Source organism: Cynara cardunculus (genome assembly GCF_001531365.2).
Source record: "Cynara cardunculus var. scolymus isolate 2C chromosome LG 13, CcrdV1, whole genome shotgun sequence".
In the NCBI taxonomy this organism is placed as follows: Eukaryota; Viridiplantae; Streptophyta; class Magnoliopsida; order Asterales; family Asteraceae; genus Cynara; species Cynara cardunculus.
The window spans coordinates 11983799-12005878 of NC_037540.1; the positions used below are offsets into that span (position 1 = coordinate 11983799).

At 33.1% G+C, this 22080-nt stretch overlaps 4 protein-coding genes across 5 annotated transcripts; 2 read left to right on the forward strand and 2 right to left on the reverse strand.

Annotated features, from left to right (window-relative positions):
• The first annotated feature begins 239 nt into the window (after positions 1–239).
• LOC112524772 (glucan endo-1,3-beta-glucosidase) lies at positions 240–3306 on the forward strand. Its single transcript, XM_025134725.1, has 4 exons — positions 240–922; positions 1017–1365; positions 2618–2915; positions 3140–3306. The coding sequence occupies exons 1-4, from the start codon at positions 240–242 to the stop codon at positions 3166–3168; spliced, it is 1359 nt and encodes a 452-aa protein (XP_024990493.1). The 3' UTR covers positions 3169–3306.
• A 539-nt stretch (positions 3307–3845) lies between these two features.
• LOC112524773 lies at positions 3846–4310 on the reverse strand. The gene has a single exon (XM_025134727.1). The coding sequence runs from the start codon at positions 4308–4310 to the stop codon at positions 3846–3848; it is 465 nt and encodes a 154-aa protein (XP_024990495.1).
• Positions 4311–5694: 1384 nt separating this feature from the next.
• LOC112526098 lies at positions 5695–6466 on the forward strand. Its single transcript, XM_025136486.1, has one exon. The coding sequence runs from the start codon at positions 5790–5792 to the stop codon at positions 6438–6440; it is 651 nt and encodes a 216-aa protein (XP_024992254.1). The 5' UTR covers positions 5695–5789; the 3' UTR covers positions 6441–6466.
• A 10610-nt stretch (positions 6467–17076) lies between these two features.
• On the reverse strand, positions 17077–21726 carry LOC112524605 (actin). 2 transcript variants are annotated; one of them, XM_025134509.1, is made up of 6 exons: positions 21613–21726; positions 20430–20499; positions 19797–20190; positions 18977–19267; positions 18654–18670; positions 17077–17410 (listed from the first exon to the last, which is right to left on the reverse strand). In XM_025134509.1, exons 2-6 carry the CDS (start codon positions 20487–20489, stop codon positions 17345–17347), a joined length of 828 nt encoding a protein of 275 aa, XP_024990277.1. In that variant the 5' UTR covers positions 20490–20499; positions 21613–21726; the 3' UTR covers positions 17077–17344. The 2 variants fall into 2 exon arrangements, with proteins under 2 accessions (XP_024990277.1, XP_024990276.1); XM_025134508.1 differs by having other exon boundaries at positions 18654–19267.
• Positions 21727–22080: the final 354 nt, after the last annotated feature.

Here is a 22080-nt window from a genome sequence, read left to right on the forward strand (position 1 = left end):
GGATGAAATGTGATGTAAAAAACAGGACAACTTTACGCGCTTTCGGATTCCAAACGAACGATTCTTTCTGTCCAACAGGAACATGTTTTTACACCACCACCATCATGTCGCTCCATGCTAATGTGCGCACTAGGCCCCCCTTTCACACCACCTTCCTTTTTTATTCTTTTCGACACTCGAAAACACCCTTACAAAATTACTCCATTTCTCCCATTTTCACCTCACAATAACCCCAACACATGGAGCTTTCAAAAATCCCTCTCTTCTTCTTCTTTTTCCTCCTCCGCCTCCTCTCCGCCGTACACTCCATCGGCGTCAACTACGGCACCCTCGGCGACAACCTCCCACCTCCTTCTCAAGTCGCTCAGTTTCTCAAATCTAGCACAGTCATCGACCGCATCAAAATCTTTGATGTTAATCCCGATATCATCAAAGCCTTTGCCAACACCGGCATCCTTGTCAGCGTCACCGTCCCCAACGGCGACATCCCGTCGCTCACCAACCCTCGTAACGCTCTCCGGTGGGTTGATGCCAATATCAAGCCGTATTACCCAGCTACCAAATTCCATTACATCTGTGTCGGCACCGAGGTGCTCCACTGGGGTCCTCAGAACCTCGTAGACAACCTCGTCCCGGCAATGAGGGTGCTTCACGCGGCGCTCATTAAATCTGGAATTAACGACGTTAAGATTTCAAGCCCACACTCACTTGGAATCCTTCTGGAATCCAACCCACCCAGTAACGCGTCGTTTAGACCCGGATGGGATGTGGGTAATCTCGCCCCTATGCTTCAGTTTTTGAGGAAAACTAAATCCGGATTCATGGTTAACCCGTATACATACTTCGGGTATTCTCCGGCGAATGCTGACTATTGTCTCTTCAAGCCCAACGCCGGATTGTTCGATAAAGCCACTGGAAAAAGGTACCGTTGTTATCATCTCACAGCTAATACTTTCTGTTTCTTTAATTGTAATTTAATTAATCGATTTTATGTTCTTGATTGATGAAATCAAAAGGTACACCAACCAGTTTGATCAACTGATGGATGCGGTGTACGTTTCGATGAAGAAGCTGGGCTACCCAGATGTGGAAATCATCGTGGCGGAGACAGGTTGGCCGTCGGGGGGAGACCCACAAAACACACACGCAAATCCTGCGAATGCGGCAGCGTACAACGCCGGTTTGATTAAAAAAGTTAGTTCCGGCGTCGGAACGCCATTAATGCCGGGAAGAAAGTTCGAGACCTACATATTTTCACTGTTCAATGAGAATCTGAAAGGACCATCATTGGATGAGAAGAATTTCGGGCTCTTCCGACCGGATTTCACTCAAGTTTACAACATCGGGATCTTTCGTGGATCACAGGTAATTACTTTACCAAATTGAAGTCCAATTTTTCGTCCAACTTGATTGCACATGTCGATGTTTCATCGGAATTGGAGTTTACGTGGCACATAGGAACCGGTGTAGAAGTGGATGCCGACGTCGTATTTGGTAGGTAGTCTAGTCTCGCAAGGATCTTGACAATTCTGACGTCTATTTTGACTTTTTATGTCAAAATTAATCAATTTGGGATAATTTTGACGAGTAAAAACACAAACATGAGTTGTTTTCATCTTTAAACAACATTAGAAAAATTGGAGTTTAAAATGTTGACATCTATAGATGGCTTTTTAGGACATATATTAATATTTTATTTAACTTTTTTAATTATATATAAATTAATAATTTAATACATTAATAAAATAGTATAACAATAAATACATCCATTATTTTATTATTAAAAAAATATTTTTTATATTTTAGTTTAATGTTTAATATAATTCTTTATAACTTTAGTAGAACACGTTTTACAGGGTGAATGGTACAGATATGATGATCCTGGTTGCCATCCATTAAAGACAAATATGACCGTTCGAATTATTGTTTTATGGTGACTTTGCACAAACGGCACCAACGTTAACCATGTGACGCCACCTTCATTTCTTTGCATCTTTAACGTTAGAATCACTCAAGTTTTAGGTTATATTTTAAAAAGTTAGTTGGTAGCTAAAAAAAACTATTTGTTAGCACTTAGTCGATGAACTAGTTGATAAAATAATCATGTTTAGTAAAAACTGGCTGATAAGCTTAGGATACGGTATAAAACGACCTAATGGTTCTAATGATCATTTTTTTGGGCCAATCGTCTCTTGCTCAGGCTCCTGCTCCTTCTCCGTCCCCGTCCCCGTCCCCAATGGTTGCTCCCTCCAATGCACCAACGGCCTTCATTCGTCCTCCGGGTAACCGGGACACCACCAACGGTCGTGCTTCATCTCCAAGCTCCGCTTGCTCGAACGCGCCTTTTATCGTCAAATCCGCCGCTGTTGTTGCCCTTTTCATGGCTTTCTTCTCATAGATCTTGATTTACTACATTTTCAAGGTTGAGAAAGACGGTTTAGAATAAAAATAGTTGTATGCTTGTAAATAGGAAACATAAGGGAAGGACCAAAAATTAATTATAAGAATAAACATGATTTGTTTTGCTTTGTTCATCTTGCATTACATACATGTACCTTCTGCATCAAATGTTGTACATGTGGCTCATATGTAATACTTTTTGATCTGGGTGCTACAGCACGCGCCAACAGGTTCGACACCAAAACCAGCACCAGCAGCACCGGTGGCGGCTCAGGGCAAGAAATGGTGTGTCCCTAAACCAGATGCCACCAATGCCGCACTCCAGTCGAACATAGACTACGTCTGCAGCAGCGGGGCCGATTGCCACCCGATCCAGGCTGGCGGGGCCTGTTTTGAACCCAACAATGTGCGGGCCCATGCAGCGTTCGTCATGAATTCTTTCTATCAGACCAATGGCCGGAACGATTTTAACTGTGATTTCGCTCACACGGGAGCCATCACCAACATCGATCCAAGTAAGTCTTGTTCATTCATTTATGTATACATGACATGTGATGTGGTCCAAGTCCAAGCTCACAAAATGGTTTGGTTAGAGAACTCTACATGTGGGTTGGGCTGACCTTAAACTAATGAGGTTAATTGTGATGTTGTTTTAAGCCCAACTAATTGAAGGATGAGTTGGGCTTTTTAAGAAGCCCATTATGGTGATTAACCGAATTGTGATTTATTTTGTAAATAGGTAAGGGTTCGTGTAAATATGGATCTTAAGCTAAAAATGAAGATGGAGAGCCAGGGAAAAGGAAGGCATGTTTTAGTTAAGATTGTGATTGATTATTCTTTTGTTGTAACATTTAAACTTGGCATGTCTAATATATGGTATGGCTCTAAATGTTTCACTTTTGCTAATACCTAATTTAATTGGGGCCCTCTTCTATTTGAATATTACTATAAACCATTCAAAATAATATCAGTCATTCATCTAATATAAACGAATAAGATAATTTAAATAAGTAACTATAAAAGTATAAAATATAATTTTAAAATAAAAAATGATTAGCGTTGATCGATGTTGGATGGTTTGTGTGTATGTGAGGGAGAGAGAGAAGCTGAGTAGGACATGGTATGAATATTTATAGAAAGATATGTTTAGTAATCGTGTTATTTCTCTTTTTCTTTTTTGTATTTTAACACGCCATTCAAAATAGCTGTAGGAAAGAAAAATTCTTAAAATTTTCTATTTTTACATGATCGTTGGAGATGTCTTTGTTAGCAAAAAGTATAGTTCACTTAGGGGCTGTTTGGTTTGTTTGCTGTTAAGACATGTATGAATATAACTGTCTGTATTGATATAGTTATATGTATATTAACAGATAAGTTGATGTTCAGTTGTTGTGCTGAATAAACAGTCTGAATATCAGAAATAACTATTTTATCCTCAATCTATATTAAACATTATTAAAGCATTTGTTTTTCTCCCTCCTCACAGTTTCCCAATCCAAACCCATCACTCTTAAATTCTTCAACATCTCTTCCACTTCTACTTGTAAACACAATCGCATCCACCACTCCCATCCCTTTGAAACCAACAGCGTCGCCGCACACATCGCTCCCATCCATGGTGTCTCGTAGGCGTTCACCCTCACCGCCACCCATCCCTTTGAAACCAAATCTCGTAAGAAATCAGGGACGACTCGTGGTTCTTCCAACCCCACCACCAATGGCACCGGACATAGCACTTTCCGCCCACGTCCCAACCCCAGCGCCCTCGCCAGACTCGTCGGAGTTGCGATTTCAGGAACCAAAAGCTTGATTCTCCGACTGTTGTCACAGATTCTACCGATAAACGAGTTATCGATGAGATCGACGTCTTTTCCGAGAGCTGAAATTGTGAAGGATTCACCGGAAGGCATTGGAGAAAAAGATGATTTGGTTTGGGTGGTGGGTTCGACGGTGATGGTGGGGCACCAGAGTGGGGTCCAACCCTTGATTGTGAAGATGCAGCGTATGCGTTCCAATCAGCAAGAAGAGAAGGTGAAAGGGGAGAAGAAGATGAAATAAGGGGAAGGGTAAAAAGGGAATAAATGGATCAATAAATGGCTGAATGGATATGACTCTATTTTTGTAGCTGGGCGATTCAGCCATGGGCTAACCGAATAAGCCTATACCGAACAGTTAGATATGGCTGTGCGAATAAGTCATATAGCTTATACAGCCCATTAAGCTGCAATTGAACAACCCCTTACTTTTAAGTTTAATAATTAGTACACATATTAATATTTAATATATAAATTGATATTTTCTATTAAGTTTAATCATTCATTTATTATGTGTTTTTAATTGTAAATAAACTAAAAAACAACATAAACAAAAAAGAGAATACTTTGTAACAATTTTAATTAATGAAGTTTAGAGATACATATATAAAACATATTTAACAAAATAAAATTTCATTAACATGTACTTAAAAGTACATAATATTGGCTATTTAATGTAATATTTATAGATTAAAAGATTTCTTTAAATTAAAATAAATTATGTAAAGGATTAAATAAATAATTATATTTATTGAGTTTATTAATAAATATGTTTTTTAAGTAGATGGAGTTTTTTTTTTTTTTTTGGTTTTCAATAAACAACCCATCATTTTTAGTGTTATTTAATAGTTGAGTTGGAGACGATATCATAGAGGGTAGATTGTATATGAAAATATTTATTTTTATCCGATAAATGTTTACCATCTTAAATTTTATATTTTTAATTCAAGATTTGATGTAATAACCTGTTCCATAAGTTAATTAAAGATGCTTTTATAGAGGGGGAAATCATTATCAAGGGTTGGTCTACTTCACTTTCAACTGTCACAAAAGGAAAAGGAAAATGAAACATGAAATCTGCCATATGGGCCCACACCTATTCAGGTCAGGATAGCATGCCTACTTTTTTTTTTTTTTTTTTTTCTCTGAACTGCTTATAAAAACAATTTATTGATTTATTTTAATATGTCATCGATGATAAACATTTTCGAATGTTTAGAAAAATAATTTATACCGGTGTCAAACCGGTAATAAGAAGTTTTTTAAGAAGTTAAACTCTTCTGACTTATAATAAATTGATAAATATTTTTGTAAAAAAACATAAATTGTTTCAAATAAACAATCCCAAACACTCCATATTTTTATTTTTTCTATATGAAAATTCATTATTCCTCTCTCTATATTTATTGTGTTTACATTTTAGTTGTATGCTGATGTTTTAATACATATTTTGCAACCACTCGACCCTTTTGACCGCTAACATCACAGAAAGACCTCTATTGGTCTGTTATCATAAATCCACCTACATTTTTCACCATCTATTCCGCCACCCACAAACCACCGTCCACCGCCATCATGGACCAAAAAGAACACCACAAAAACAAGAAAAAGAAGCAAAAACACAACCACCAAACCTCAGATTTCTCTTTCAAACCCTCCTCTCATGTCAAAGGTCTTCGTTTCGGCGGTCAATTATTAGTTAAATCCTTCACCGTCCGCCGTGCCAGACCCCTCGAACTCCTCCGCCTCCTGTCTCTTCCGCCACTCGCCACCCACCACAAACCCTCACCTGGATTCCATTCCACCACCGCTTTCCTCCCCACAAACTTCACCATCTTAGCGCACCATGCTTGGCACACGCTCACCCTCGGCCTCGGCACCAAGAAGTCCAAGGTGGCTCTGTTCGTTTTCGAATCGGAAAACATGAAGGTGGCGGTGGACCGGATTTGGCCGGCGGAGATGCCGTTGGGAGAAGTGAACCGGAAGCTGATCAGGGGTCTGACCGGTTGCGAAATGGCCCGGTTCAAGTTCAGGAAAGGGTGCATAACCTTTTATGTGTATGCAGTTAGAAGGATTGGGAGCTTAGGGTTCTCTTGTGGCGATGATCTGAGGGTAATTTTGGAAATTGTGGTGGCTTTGAACGATTTCTTGGATCATACTGCAATGCTTGCCATGCCTAACCAGAGAAGCATTAATTTTGCTACCCCTGTTGCCATGGCTCACTAGGCATGCAAAATTACCATTTTACCCTTGTGGTTCTTCATTTTATTTTTAATTTTGGAAATACTTTCTTGTGTTTTTGTAACTTTGTGATTAATTTTTGTGGGAAATCTTATATATTTGCATTTAATAAATTAGGATAAAATGAATATGAGTTTGACATGTGAAACATATATCTTGGGATTTGATGAAATGATAGAAAAATGAATTATTTTATATATTTTATAGTTATATAAATAAATGATGAAAATTAATTAAATTCACCGTCAAAAATGATAGTTTAAAATTTATGGAGTATTATCTTATATTAATAGAGCGTAACGTTTATAAAGTATTTGAACGTATTATTTTAATAAACTTCCAAAATGAAGTTTTAAAATTTTATAAGAATGCAAGTATTAATAAGTTGTAGATTTTAATTTTAAAAGATTTAAAAACATATACGTAGATGATTTATAATACAGTTAATACAATTTAGAAACTTAAATATTTGTATTGATTGTAATCGGCTTTGACTTAAAAAAACAATTAGGAAATTCTCTGATCTTAATAGCTTTTTAGAGCATCTTCAATAATTATACTAAAACGAGAAAAAAAAAAAGATTTTAGCATTTTTGTTGCTTTAACAACTATTGTAACCTTTATGTTAAAAATCTCTAAGATTTTAAAAATCTCTAAATTTTAAAAAAAAAATCTCTATAACTATATGGAGGAGAGAAAAATAATATTTTTTAATTATAAGAACTAATTAAAATTCCTATTTTTTGTGTAATTTTCTAATTCAAATTTTTATTATAAATTTAATTTAGGTTCAATAACGAAGTAACTTATATTTGATTTAATAATATAATTTTTTTATAAAGATAATAATTAATTATTTTATTAGAACTCGATAACTGTCTTAATTATATTTTAGATTTTTTATATTTTAAAATGAGATGTTTATTTTCTATTTGATTATGTTTATCTGCAGTTAGTTACGCGAATTCAAACATGAAGCTTTAATAAGTTGTATTTATGCTTAATTTATTTATAATATTGAATTTTAAGTAATATGCATTGATATACAACACTTCATACATAAAAAAATATTTTTAATTTTTTTTGTTAAATGCTTTATAATATATTATAAATAGTTAATGATTACTAAAATAAAATAGCAGTCAGAATTTAATATAATTTTTTTAAAAATTTAAGTTTTCATATTTTATTAAGGGGGGTGCTAATGGCACCCTCTTTGATGTCAGAATCAGGTCATTTAAGCATTGAGAATGTAAAAAACATGTATTGATTTTGATATGTGTGAGGAAAAAATTCATAAATAAAAATGCATTAAGCAATGCATAGGGATACATTTAGCCCACCCTTTTATTAAAAAAACAACAACATAGCTACGGAAAATGCTATTAACAATCAAACTCATAGAGAATGATTACAAACAGTAATCACACCGTCATCATTTAGATCCTTCCAACAATCTTACGCTACAAGTGTTTGACTCTTTTCTCCTTTATCTAGAAGTATCCAAAAAAATAACATTATTTCATATAAATTAATTATTCCACATATTAAAATCCGAAATAGAATTAAAGAGGGTCGTCTTTTAACATGTTAAATGTAAGATTTTGAATAGGGCTTTCGAAAATTTAGGGCCCAAATTTACATGTGCTTAGTGCCTTTTTATCGATCTGTGTAAAATTATAGCCGGAATTATTTAGGTTCAATCAATTAATTGTTTAGTTTTAGGTTCAAATTATTAATGGTTTATGTTTAGTTTCAGATTGTTAATCGTTTTAGGTCTAAACTATTTTTGTTTTTAACATATATTCTCTGTTATTTCATTTAAGTGTAATCAAAAGTTTTGGATGTAATTGGACATATAAAAAGATTGCAACATCCCTGGAATTGAACATGTAGAATAAATAAATTTAGTGATTACAATTGTAGGTTTTTAACAAAATGACTATGATAATTATATAAAATCTTTTATTTTGACGTATTTGGTTGTAAATATTGTAATCCATAAAGAGCATTTTTAATATAAGGTTCTTATTAACAAAAAGTGTAATAGCTTGTAAAAACTACTATTGTGAAAAGATATTTGTAAAAGCCTCGTGGCCTCTAGATGTTTGAACAAGAACCTTGGCTTATGCCATGAAATTTGTGAGGATTAACATTTTCCTTATTTTTTATTTTATTTTCTTAACTTTATAATTATTAATATAATAATTATTGATGTTGAAAAAATCAATGAGACCCACAAAAAGAAGGTTCTTGCAAGAACTACCATTGTGGGCGTTTAAAATAGTTCTTAATTTGATAAGTTGAAGATGAGTTGGCAACAAAAAGTGTAAATAATCTCCAACTTGTATGCTATAGTTTTCTCTAAAAATTATCACAAGTTAAAATCTCTAAAAAATTACATCTGACTCTAACAGCTACTCTATTTTACCAAATTTTCTATTAACTATATTATTAAAATATGTAGTACATAAAATATTATTTATCTCTTCTAAACACTTACTTGTTAAGTGCTTACCGGATAAATTTTCTCACCGGATGAACATGAGAAGGGTCAAAAATCTTACCGGGTAAGAGCGATGAGAATTATGGAGAGTCTTACCCGGTAAGTGAGGATGATGACTCTTACTCAGGTAAGCGCTTACCTATTAAATTGTTGCATTCTATATGTTTTGATGTACTAAAAAATCGTACACATCAAAATAAATCATAGTGTTGACTCATATTGGTAAGCGCTTATCGGGTAAGCAATTGGGTAAATGACCCTTTAGTTTCAATATATGTTATTGGTAAGAAATGATTAAATGTTATCTCTCTCTTAAATATGGAGTTTTAAAGATTTCTTCAAAATTTAAGATTTTTACCGTTTCTCTTTTCTTTTCTCTATTTTAACATGCACTATAACATAACCCTTGAAACAAAAGTATACTTTAGATTTCCAAAATCTCTATTTTAACATAGTTATGGCAGATTCTTTTAGTATTTATATAGAAGTGCACTTTTGGAAGTTAAAGGACCAAATATATAATTATATAATAGTTGAGGGATGATTTTGTGATTAAGGTAAATTTGATATGATGAGACGGTGAGTATCGGGACGGTGCCATCATGAAAAATTTAAAGCTGTCGGATCTTTTCAACATGGTCCATGTAGAGTGATGGATCCAATTTTTTTTAACAAATAAATATAAAGGTATATTTTTTATAAAATTATTATTGTTTTGTTAATTAGTTTATTGTTTTTTATATACGACTTTTTATGTTCTAGTTTTTTATTGTAATTTTTTATAAACATAATAAATTTGAAATTAAAGTTAAAAATAAGAAAATAATACTAGTGGGGTTCAAATTCGGTCTAACGTGGAAGAAAAGTCTTGCAAATCAACTTTATCAATAAAACTTATGTTTTTATTGTAGTTTTAAAATATATATAGTGACATTGATATTGTGATATTTATCATAATCATATATTTTTTATATTATAAAAAAGAAAGGAAACAGTAACACATGCCACCATATAAACCATATGATCCGTAATTCCGTATAAAAATTAATTAATTACTATATTTATGTATGTGAAATTTGATGATGAGTAAATTACAATTATGGCTCATGGGTTTTGTCGATTGTAATATTTTCGAAATTGCACTTTGGTTATGGCAATTTATACAAATATTCCATATTTGATCTTTACTTTTAAAACCGTTATAAGCTCCTTAAATGAGAGGCGTTTAACACCCTTTTCATTTTCAGTGATTTTTAAAAAATAAAAAAATGTTAATTATATATATATATATGAGTTATTATGTAATCTTTTACATTTGTACAACCAATACAACTCAATCTCAATCATTCATTTAATTTGATAAATATGTGATTTCGTAAGAGTTTTGATTATTTTTGAATATAAAGTATTAATCATAATTAATGAAGCATAGTCATCTTCCATAAATATTCAAATCATAATAAATAAACTCTTATCATTTCCATAAATATCTCAATTGATGGGTTGCATTGGTTATACAAATATGATGAGTTGTATTTGAAACGTACTATATATAGAGGTGAGTTATTATGCAACATTTTGCATTTGTACAAACAATACAACTCAATCTCAATCGTCTATTTAATTTGATGAATATGTTATTTCATAAAAGTTTAGATTGTTTCATAATATAAAGTATTGATTATAATTAATAAACCATAATCATCTTCCATAAATATTCAAATCATAATAAATGAACTCTCATCATTTTCATAAATATCTTAATTGACTAGATTATATTGGTTGTACAAATATAAATAGTTGCATTTGAAATGTCATCTCTCCCTATATATATATATATATATATATATATATAGCCAAGAAAAACATTTTTGGTAACTTGTAAATATGCTATCATATCTTAACTTTAAATATGAAATAACTATATTTGATTTTAAAAATACTATATTATATATAGTTAAATTAAAATACATAATAAAAAATTAATAAGTTGAAGAAGTGAAGGAACAATGTCCTTAAATGTTTTACCCCCACCACCACTACCCTTTGTGTTTCATATAAATAATGAAACATCTGTCTCACCCTTTTCAAAAATTAAATTAAATGCACCTCTTTTACTTTTGAAATTAATAAATCATATTTGGGTCGATATGTAAAAGATGGTCCAATGAGGGACTAATCTTGTCATAACTAAATAAATATACCAAATAAATATAGTAAAAATCAAGAATTTTACCAAGTAAGAGCGATGCAATGATCGAGAGTTTTATCCGATAAGTGAGAACGACGACTCCTACCACGGTTAACGTTTACCGGATAAATTGCTGTATATGATGCCCTTTTTGTTGATTAAAATCTTACCCAGTAAAAAAATGTAAGTTGTTGACGTTTAACCTCCGTAACAAATCACATCATGTAATTAATGACCATGGTTAGAGGGATGATTATGTCAAAAAAAAACTTCATAAGATTCATTTTCAAAACATCAAATTCGGGCAGGATGTCAAAATATCTACTACGTCATCCAATAACTTTACATAACATAAGAATCGTCCTAATTCACAAAAGAACTAACCGGTACCTAGAAAAGCTACTCTCACATGGCAAAAGTTACTCTTATTTACTACAGTTATACCCTTCTTCGAGTAGCCTCGTTTATTGTCATCCCACCAAAAAGGCCCACTTCCATTCTTAGTTTTACATTTGAGCTTTCTTTAAAGTGTTTGACGTTATTTTCTACAAAAGCATGTATGATGTCTACGTAAAGAAAGTAACTTGCAACAACCAACATACATATATAATGCACGGTGACCGGTGCCATCTCATTCATTCTTTGAGGTGGTTGGAGTATCACCATCACCACCACCACCACCGTCACCGCCACCGCCGCCACCACCACCGCAATGTAAAATAAATTGTATTGAATGGTATTACTATTGTTAATCAACAACTATAGAACATGATTCCTGCAAGTATCCTACACATGTTGCATGATGATGACGTAAATGATAAAAAAATTTACTAGCAAATAAAGACCTAAAAACATATATTTGCTCACCTCATTATCATTAATATGACAACTATTTTATTTGACAAAATCAAATTCCACTATTTTAATCAAATGATATATGTAATATTTCCCAAATAGGATTAACGACAACAGTTGAGATTGTGACAATTGGACATTGATTCTTAAACTGTGTCTCACCACATATTTTCAATCGGTCTGCCGGTTTAGACGGATATGAAGTTTTTTACTCATGACCCTTTAGATGGATGGGAAGATGACCTCCAAGATCAGCAGGGATTGCACCTAAAACAACAGCAGAAACAACTACATCAATTTAATGTAATTTAACTATTCCATCCTTTTAGGAATAGAGGTAATGGCAAAAGGATAATTGATGAGTTGACACTGCCATTTTCACTAGCTAACATAGTGGGCAGATGTTGGAATCTTGTTAAGAGCCAATTGGTATCATAAAAATTGGATTAGGTTAAATGGGTAAGCTTCCCATTTGAAATTGAAATGGTGGAGAAGCAATCTTGGTGATGAGAAATACAACACATGTTACTTCTGCCAAACCCAAATCTAACAATCCCATCAACTCAAATTCAGTCAATGATTACATACAAGAAAGTAAATGTGTGATAACTTCACAACTTAAATAGGTTATCCATGATAACAGATTCTTCTAAAACAGATTTAATGTGTTTCATTTTAGCGTGGTAAACTTGAACAATCATTTGATATCAAGTCAATATACTATAATGAATCACAAATCATTTGTATGCAAATTTTAAGGGTCTAGCATCATATTGGTATTTGTGATTATTGCACGAGTCATTTCAATATTTCAGGGTCTAATGAGTTCTTTAGAAAGAGGGAAACAAAATCCCCCAAAGTGGCGTCGAACTTTTATTATTATTATTATTATTATTATTATTATTATTATTATTATTATTATTATTATTATTATTATTATTATTATTATTATTATTATTATTATTATTATNTATTATTATTATTATTATTATTATTATTATTATTATTATTATTATTATTATTATTATTATTATTATTATTATTATTATTATTATTATTATTAATTCTCTTGATGGACGACGGTCGTTGTTTCCTCCCTCTTTGAACTCCTTCAAATCTTGCAAAGTCTACTTGGCTCTCCCAATAAATCCAAATCCATTTGGCTCTTTCTCTGACAATAATCTTCAGTAATCGCTTTCATAACTCTCTATAATTCCTTCCTCAACTCTGTCGTCGCCATCAATTACATAAACATACAACCGTGTATGTCCATGTTCGAGTTTTTGAAAACGTAATCACCACGAGAAGATGATGATATTGTGGATAACCGACCGAGGAGATGAGGGAATAACTCAGGGTACGTGGGGAGAAAATCAAGTTAGCTGCAAAACAAATGAGGACAGTTTTCGGAACGTGGAGAACTAGTCGGAGGGGTTTTTGAACTTTGCTTTGTATTTTGTACTCTTAAAATTTAGTAATAAAAATAGAAAAGCAAAAATGAAAAATTAAGATATTAAAAATAAGTTCTAAAAATAACTGAATACGTATTTATCACATTTAATAATATTATTAAATTAAATGTTTTACATTGAGCTCGTTTTGAAGATAAAAAAAACGATTATAATGGTATAATTTAGAAAGAAGAACATTTTTTTAATTATATTTTAGTTAATATACGATTTTATATGTTAATATGAGAATGATGTAAAATGAAAAATAAAAAAAAAGGAATATAAAGTAAATTAAATAACTAATTATAAGGGTATAAAATGTATTTTAGAAACAAAAAATAGATTTATTTAGTTATGATGTTAGACTTATGGATGCTGTAAAGCTTCATAAATTGTACATCATGCATAAACATGAATACCTCTTAAAATTCAACAAGTAACCGTTTAGCATACTTATGTAAATAATATAGATGGATAAATAGTATATATTTTTATCATATATATTTATATTATTTAATAATATAATTAAATCCAAAAATACTTGATATTGGACTCATTTTGAAGGTATTGACGAGACGATTATAGCGGTATAATTTGTAAGAGAAGAAATGTATCTTTTTTATGTATTTCAGTTTATATACAATTATATATTTATGTTCATATGATAAGAGTCTAAAATAAAAAATGAAATAAGGGATGTAAAATAAATTAAATGACTAATTATAAGGATATAAAATGTAATTTAAAAATTAAAAAAATGACTTGATTTTTAATATGTGAGAGGTGTAATATAGTAAAAATAAATAAGATTTTTATTTAAGGAGTCCTTTTTAATACAGTATAAATAAATTTCAATTTTTAAGGAAAAATGTTCATTTACTTTTTACATGAATTATAAACATCAAATTTTAATTTTTTAAGGTTTTTTTTTTATGAATGTTAAATTTAAAACTGAATTAAAAGATATAAATCATTTTTAATGCAATTTTAGTCATGAATAATTTAAAGGACACTATTGTAAGTAGGGGTGAGAAAAGGCGGGTACATGGTCAAAATTTATGAAACTAGTCCTAGAATTGGAATTGATGGTTCCTGGAATGAAGGAACCAGAACCGATTACACTGGTTCTATATATTTAGGAACCGATATTGGAACTGCTTGGAGCAGGTTCTGGTATCGGATATCCGGTGTCTAATTTTTTTTTTTTTTTGAATTTTATCATCTAATACTATAAAAAAATTAGTCTATTACAAAATACTAACTTAAAGAAATAAATATTATACATGATGAAAATTAATCCAATAAAAACTATAAACTAATAATTAAATAAATAATCTAGGGGCTGTTTGACAATTGTTGAATGGTTTGGTGCAGAATGATTAAGTGGTCAGAATGATTAAGAGACTCTCATGATATAGTGCAAAATAAAATATAATTGTTTGGTAATTGTGTACAATGAAATTAGGACTCTTAATGGTTAAGGGAGATTCATGATACAAAATCATTAAGAGGGTTTTAGAATCATTAAAAAACAGACTTTTTTTTTGCTAAACAAGATTCAGCTCTTAACGATTCAGATGTTGCATCTTAATGAAATTATTAAGAGTTAAACAAACAACCCCTAATATAATTGGTTTCTCACAGGTAAATTAATAATTTCAATTTTAGTTTATATATAATAAACATTTAAAATAATTTTTATTAAAAAAAATAGCTGGTACACATCTGTTCCGGTTCTGGGTAGCTAATCAGGTCCCAACGGGCATCCAACGATTAACGATTCTAGAAAAATGAGAAACGTAACTGAAACAAGTCTAGATCGATTCCGTATTTTAAGAACCGAAACATGTATCTATCACATCGGTTCCGATTCCAAAGCCATGTATCCTGTTACGATCCTCGCTGATTGCAAGGATAGTGAATGACCTATGGATGAGATAATTTTAGTGAGCTAGTTTTTAATTTCAAATGATATTTTTAAGAGATATTTGGTGGTTTCTATTAAAAATATCCCTAAACTTCATTTATTACATATTAAAAATCTTAGTATGTTGGTTTGTAACAATTGCTCTCTCGCTTTAGCGGCCGTCCAATTCCACTGTTAACTTTAAAGGTATTTTTGTCTTTTTTGTCTTTACTCAAGAGACCAATTTCATAAAAACCATATAAACCAATGATATTAGTTAATTTAGTAAACTCAAAGTATAAAAAAAAATAAAACTTTTTATTTTTATTTTTTAAAGTTAATTACAGATTTGGTCCTTGTGGTTTTTACGAAATTGGTACTTGAGTAAAGACAAAAAAGAAAAAGCGAAAACGCCCTGAAGATTAAAAGATGAAATGGATAGCCGTTAGAATAAGGGGCCAATTTGTTACAAAACAACATACGACGAGTCCTAATATGCAATAAATAAAGTTCATAACCATTTTTGTAAAACCACTAAACCACAAGGACCATATCCGTAATTAACTATTTTTAGTCTAGTCTATATATGTTGGCTTTCATATTTGAAAGTCAACCACACATATTGGACATACGAAACGTATATTTTATTCTTCCAAAAGAAAAAGAAATAGAATTCCTTCTTAGACTTAGGACAAAATAAATATAATACTTTTAAAAATATTTTATTTTATTTAAATAGTATTAATTTGTATACAAAATTATTTTAATTATCAAAATGTTCAAATAGTTTTTGATTATAAAATCCTTAAGTAAAAGATGTTCACGTATCGAGGTAAAATGGTGTCATAAGGCAGGACCCTAACACAATTCAAAAACTTGAAAAGCCGACCTAACACAACCCCATAAAATCTAATTCGAGGTTACCCACAATTTAATTTATACAAAATAATATCAATTCATAACTATTAGATTAAGTTGTATAAACGTCTTCAAACCAGCCAATCCAACCTTAATCAATTGGGTAATAATACTCATCTTCAATCCCTTTCTATGGATATTGTTCCATGTCGACACATAGGACACCTGTTGGTGACGTTTGCACTCGTAAAAAACCCTAGCCTTGGATGGGTGAGGGGTTGGCCAAGTAGGATAAAAAGATGGTTGCTCCTAATGACGTCGATAAAGAGGTTGAAGCTAGAAATAAAATGGTTGATGGTGTAAGAGTTTAGTACCTTTGCTTCCCAGTTCTTCTAATGTACCTAATAAAAACCTCGACCTCACTTACTTTGTTTATAACATCAGATGTTTTAATCTAACCAACTCAATCCGACCCAAATGGTTTGAATTATACTCTTAAAACGATTTAAACAAGTTGAGATTTTTTAAATCTAAGTTATTAGACTGGTTGTTCAAATGACTTACAACCAACAAATCCAATTTGTGTACACCCCTAGAGTAAAGTAGATAGAATTATTCATGTTTACAATTTAGTATTAGAGCATTTTCAATAATCAACACTGTTATTTGCATTAAGATGAAACATTTTCAATAATCAACACCGAAAATGCCTTTTCCTTTTTTTTTCTTCTTCTTGTGATTACTATGTTTATGTTCTTTTTTGCATCGATCAACAATTAACAATAAAAATGGCATTCATAAATAATGTTGAACTTTTCATGCATTTAATTCCACATAGAAAATCATCCAAAAAATAAATAAATTGAAATAGTATTTGTTTTGCATTTTATTCACAAATATTATTTGGGGGTTAAAAACATATATAATAGTACACAAGACTTACTATAAAAAGATATATCCTTTGATAATAAAATAAAATAAAGCATGATGCTCCAACTTCTAAATAAAACAAAATTAAAATAAAAGAATACATCAACCCAACTTCAGAAATATGTTAAACTTGAAACCAATCTCCAAATGTTGTAGCAACCAACATTTCTTGACAGCAACAGCCTGCATGCATTAGAAGCATTTTCTATGCACGATTGATGGACCAGACTCATCGTACTCTGCCTTTGCTATCCACATCTGCACAACAACCATCATCCACCAAATTAAAACGCTAACCAATCCACATCCCATCCCCAACCCATATTCATCCCTACATTTTAAGTTACCATCCTTTCTTAACTTGATTTGAAACCAGTACAATGTTTTGGGGTTCATCATGCTCTACTACCCCTTATTTCTATCCAAACTAGCTACAGGCCCCTACACCTAATTAAGTCTATTATTTGTCATTTATTAATCATTATAAACAAGTTACAATATCGGTTTATGTCCACCAAATTCCTCATAAGTAGAACATTTTTCATAAACCAAATGTCAAAAGTCAAATATTGTAATTCAGGATTAGGTCACATTTGAGCCCAACCAAGCAAATCCCAAACTCATTTCGCCCAAAGCTCAAGAAAGTATGCAAGCTTCCTAAGGCTTGAAGCCTAGCTCAGCTTATAAATACATTAATTTTAGAAAACTACAGCTACATGCCCACAAAAGAACATAAATTATACTGTGACTTGTATACATGCATAAATGGCTTGGTTCATTTAAGCCCAACTCGTTTAGGCTTTTGCAAGCTGCGTGCCAACCTTGGCCATACTAGGCTCAACTTCTGCTTTGTTAGTCAACAAGCTAACTTGAATTTATTCAAGAAGCCCTTGGGCTCACCAAAGCTTTTGTACAAGTCGGCTCACAACTACTCGCAAGCCATCTTAAAACCAAACTTACCCAGAAACCAGTAAATCTCACACACACAAATAAGCTCGTGGAGAGTAGGATGTAAACAAACCTTTCCTCTACCCAAAGAGGTAGAGAGTCGGTTCTCGTGAAGAACCCCATTTTACCACCTTTGCTTGATTAAAAAGGATTTTGTTTCAAGATATTTCTACATAACAAATACTCGCACACTTCTTACCATCTGGTGAGGTTTGGACCATTCACCTCCTCAGAGGTTGGGCTCTAACGATAACTAGAGATGTACAAGTCCTGGGCTTGCCAAGCCTGTTTTCAGTAAGCAAAAGAAAGCCCAGGCTTTTTCAGGCCTAAGCAGGCTTTTTCAGGCCCAAGCTTTGGGTGTGAAAATAGGCCCTGTTGGGATTTTTCTTGCCAGGTTTTAAAAGTCAGGCTTGTCTGGGCTTTTCCAGAAAACTAGGCCTGGGTCGGGCTTCAGGCTCGGCGTTTTTTGCATCTCTATCGGTAATCTGGGTAGTGGGTACCAATGTCTACCTTTGGTTTGATTAAAGAGGATATAAGGATGGCAAAAACAAACCTGCTGGAAGGTGCTGAGCGATGCAAGGATGGACCCTCCGATCCAGACACTGTACTTCCTCTCAGGTGGAGCGACCACCTTGATCTTCATGCTGCTCGGGGCCAAAGCTGTAATCTCTTTGCTCATCCTATCCGCAATGCCCGGGAACATAGTTGTACCACCACTGAGTACAATGTTTCCATACAGATCCTTCCTAATATCCACGTCACATTTCATGATGGAGTTGTATGTGGTCTCATGAATACCAGCAGCTTCCATTCCGATCATTGACGGCTGGAACAGAACCTCTGGGCAACGGAATCGCTCAGCACCAATGGTGATGACCTGGCCATCGGGCAGCTCATAACTCTTCTCGACGGATGAGCTAGTCTTGGAAGTCTCAAGCTCCTGCTCGTAGTCCAGGGCAATGTAAGCCAGCTTCTCTTTCATGTCCCTCACGATTTCTCGCTCTGCTGATGTAGTGAAAGAATATCCACGTTCCGTAAGGATCTTCATCAGAGCATCAGTTAGGTCACGTCCTGCTAAGTCGAGACGAAGGATGGCGTGTGGAAGAGCATAACCTTCGTAAATAGGAACTGTATGACTCACACCATCCCCAGAATCCAAGACAATACCTGTCGCAAACCAAGAAATAGCTTCAACTAAAATTGCAAGATTTTGCACTAAATGACACTTTTTGATCTATCTTAGGGGCCGTTTAGAAACAAAAAATTGGGTAATAGCTGATCAGGTAAGAGTGCAATCTGTATCACACTAATCACTGAGAGAGTCCTCCCTTAGCTTACCAGGTCAGAGCATCAAGGACCGGTAAGAGGGGCTTGGTAAACAGCAGCATCTCTAACCAGATAAGCGACTCATACCCAGTAGGAGGCAGTAAGAAAGCAGCAAACAGTCCCTTACTTAACACTTTGTTGTAAATTACACTACTATTTTTACATTGAAAAAACCTACACTTAACAAGAATTGAGGGATTTTGGACCAGAAGTGCCAAATATGATGGTTACTTTTGCATTTACATTCTCGCAACCATCCTAAACTACTCAATCTTACCAAGTGTAGTGTTCCAGTTTCACAAAACGATGGTTCCATATATGAATTATAGCTTACAAGCGATGCATTAATCAAGAAGCATGAAATGCTTACCTGTTGTGCGACCACTGGCATACAGAGAAAGGACGGCTTGGATGGCAACATACATAGCAGGGGCATTGAATGTCTCAAACATGATTTGAGTCATCTTCTCACGATTGGCTTTAGGGTTCAGAGGTGCTTCAGTTAGGAGAACTGGATGCTCTTCTGGAGCAACCCGGAGCTCGTTGTAGAAAGTGTGATGCCAAATTTTCTCCATGTCATCCCAATTGCTAACAATACCATGCTCAATTGGGTATTTCAGCGTCAAAATACCTCTTTTGGATTGAGCCTCATCCCCAACATATGCATCTTTTTGGCCCATTCCAACCATCACACCAGTATGACGTGGACGACCCACAATACTTGGGAACACAGCACGTGGTGCATCATCTCCAGCAAATCCAGCCTGCAAATTCACTTCATTTAGACAAACCAAACCAAACCAAACCAAACCAAACGAAACGAGGCCAGGATATCCCACCAGGAGGTGGGATCTGGGGGTTAAGATGTATGCAAACCTGGCCTCTGCTCGAAAGAGGAGAGTGGTTGTTTCCGTGAATACCTCAGCAAGCAAAAAGCGTGTGAAAGAGAGATAAAAGTTCAGATGCATAAATGCATTTGAAGTGAACAAATTGCAATCAGTACCTTCACCATTCCAGTTCCATTATCACAAACAAGTGGCTGAATATCCTCACCTTCTGCCATCTTATGCTACCTAAAGAACATAATACAGTTTGGGGTAAGTCCTGAATCTTATCACGGGTATCATGACATACTGGATCTTTAACAATAAGAAAGAATATGTGAACCCAATCGCACACAAAGGAAGAAAATTTGAATCACCCCGTAACACCAATATAAGCCACATTGAATTTGAATATTGATAGCCTAAACACAATATCAAAATCATGCCCTGATTTCAACCACAGAGGACAAGATACAAAAGCAATAATAGTGATAGAAAAGTGTTTACCAAGATGGCAAGATTGAAATAAATTGGATTGTTAAAGCATAAAGCAACCACACTGAACAACAAAGTTTCTATATATTACAGGTTATAAAAATTGCTCCAGCTTGATATAAAAAAGATCTTGAACTTTTGTCCAATCTTAGCCTCCAAAAGGATTGCATACATACACACACACACACATACATACATACATACATACATACATATATATATATATATATGTGCATACATATGGATGTGTGTGTATGCCTATATAAAGAAAACCATGCTTTTCTGTACATGAATATTTATACCATGCTGTAATTTATAAAAAACACAAATTCATTAATCTCCATAACCAAATCGTTAAATAAAAGCTTCTTCTACGGTTTACATGAAAGAAATAGGGCATTCACCTAAGCAGAAGGAAACTATAGGTTATGACCGTTGTTAAGATGAGAAGAATGTAACGACTTAACAGCTTTAACAGATTTTCAATAAACATCAGATGCAATGGCAATTAGTGAGCATGTCAAGATTTTCTCACATTTACATCAACTTTTTAGATCATATCACAATCATTTCTCCAATTAGCAAAACTGGCGTTAAATTAAGTACATATGTGCCATCGCTATAGGATCTCCTGCAAACCCTAACTTAATATGCCAAATTCCGTCTCTACTGTTTCATCATCAAATCCTTTTATGTTTAAGTGGATTCAGATGATCAACAATAGAAGTCATGTGTCTAATCATTTGTACAAACATGAAGGAAGCAAAATCAAAAGCCTTAGGCCTTGGCAGTAACGAACAGAAAATGGAGAAAATGCATGTACAATGTAACATGAATTTGGAATTGCAAATCATAAAAGAAACGTACCAAGAGAACACGGATTGAAGGATCAGTAAATGGGGAAGATGAAGGTGGGAAACACAAATGGGTAAATGAAGAAATGGAAAGAATTAAAGGTGAGGAAAAGCACAAAAAATGGCTTTGTATGAGGAGGGGGTGAGACGAGAGAGAGCGATGCAATCCCGGAATGAAACGTTGAATGGTGGTGAGATTATAAGGAAATCATGGATTGAATGTGGATCGTTGGATCTTCAACACACTCATTTCTCTTTATTTTTATTTTTTAATCTCCAATTAAAATCATCAAAAACTTTAAAAAAAACCTATAAAACAATTTCTTTTTATTATCTTTCTGTATATACCCCAACTTTTTTTATTCCATTCAAAAAGTCTTTTAAAGATTAATTATTTTGTAAAAGATCGTGTGATAACTGTATATAATTCTAATTTTAAAGAAAATCTTGATAATTATATAAATAAAAAAAACACCAAGTT

Bases quoted from the DNA above. Each gene is read 5' to 3' on its own strand.
- LOC112524772 (XM_025134725.1), top strand. From the start codon at position 240: ATGGAGCTTTCAAAAATCCCTCTCTTCTTCTTCTTTTTCCTCCTCCGC. The intron at 1,366-2,617 runs GTAATTACTTTA...TGGGTGCTACAG, and splicing joins GGATCTTTCGTGGATCACAG to CACGCGCCAACAGGTTCGAC. The intron at 2,916-3,139 runs GTAAGTCTTGTT...TTTTGTAAATAG, and splicing joins CATCACCAACATCGATCCAA to GTAAGGGTTCGTGTAAATAT.
- LOC112524773 (XM_025134727.1), bottom strand. From the start codon at position 4,310: ATGCCTTCCGGTGAATCCTTCACAATTTCAGCTCTCGGAAAAGACGTC.
- LOC112526098 (XM_025136486.1), top strand. From the start codon at position 5,790: ATGGACCAAAAAGAACACCACAAAAACAAGAAAAAGAAGCAAAAACAC.
- LOC112524605 (XM_025134508.1), bottom strand. From the start codon at position 20,489: ATGGCAGAAGGTGAGGATATTCAGCCACTTGTTTGTGATAATGGAACT. The intron at 20,191-20,429 runs GTACTGATTGCA...GTGAATTTGCAG, and splicing joins ATGGAACTGGAATGGTGAAG to GCTGGATTTGCTGGAGATGA. The intron at 17,411-18,653 runs GTTTGTTTTTGC...GTTGTTGTGCAG, and splicing joins CGCTCAGCACCTTCCAGCAG to ATGTGGATAGCAAAGGCAGA.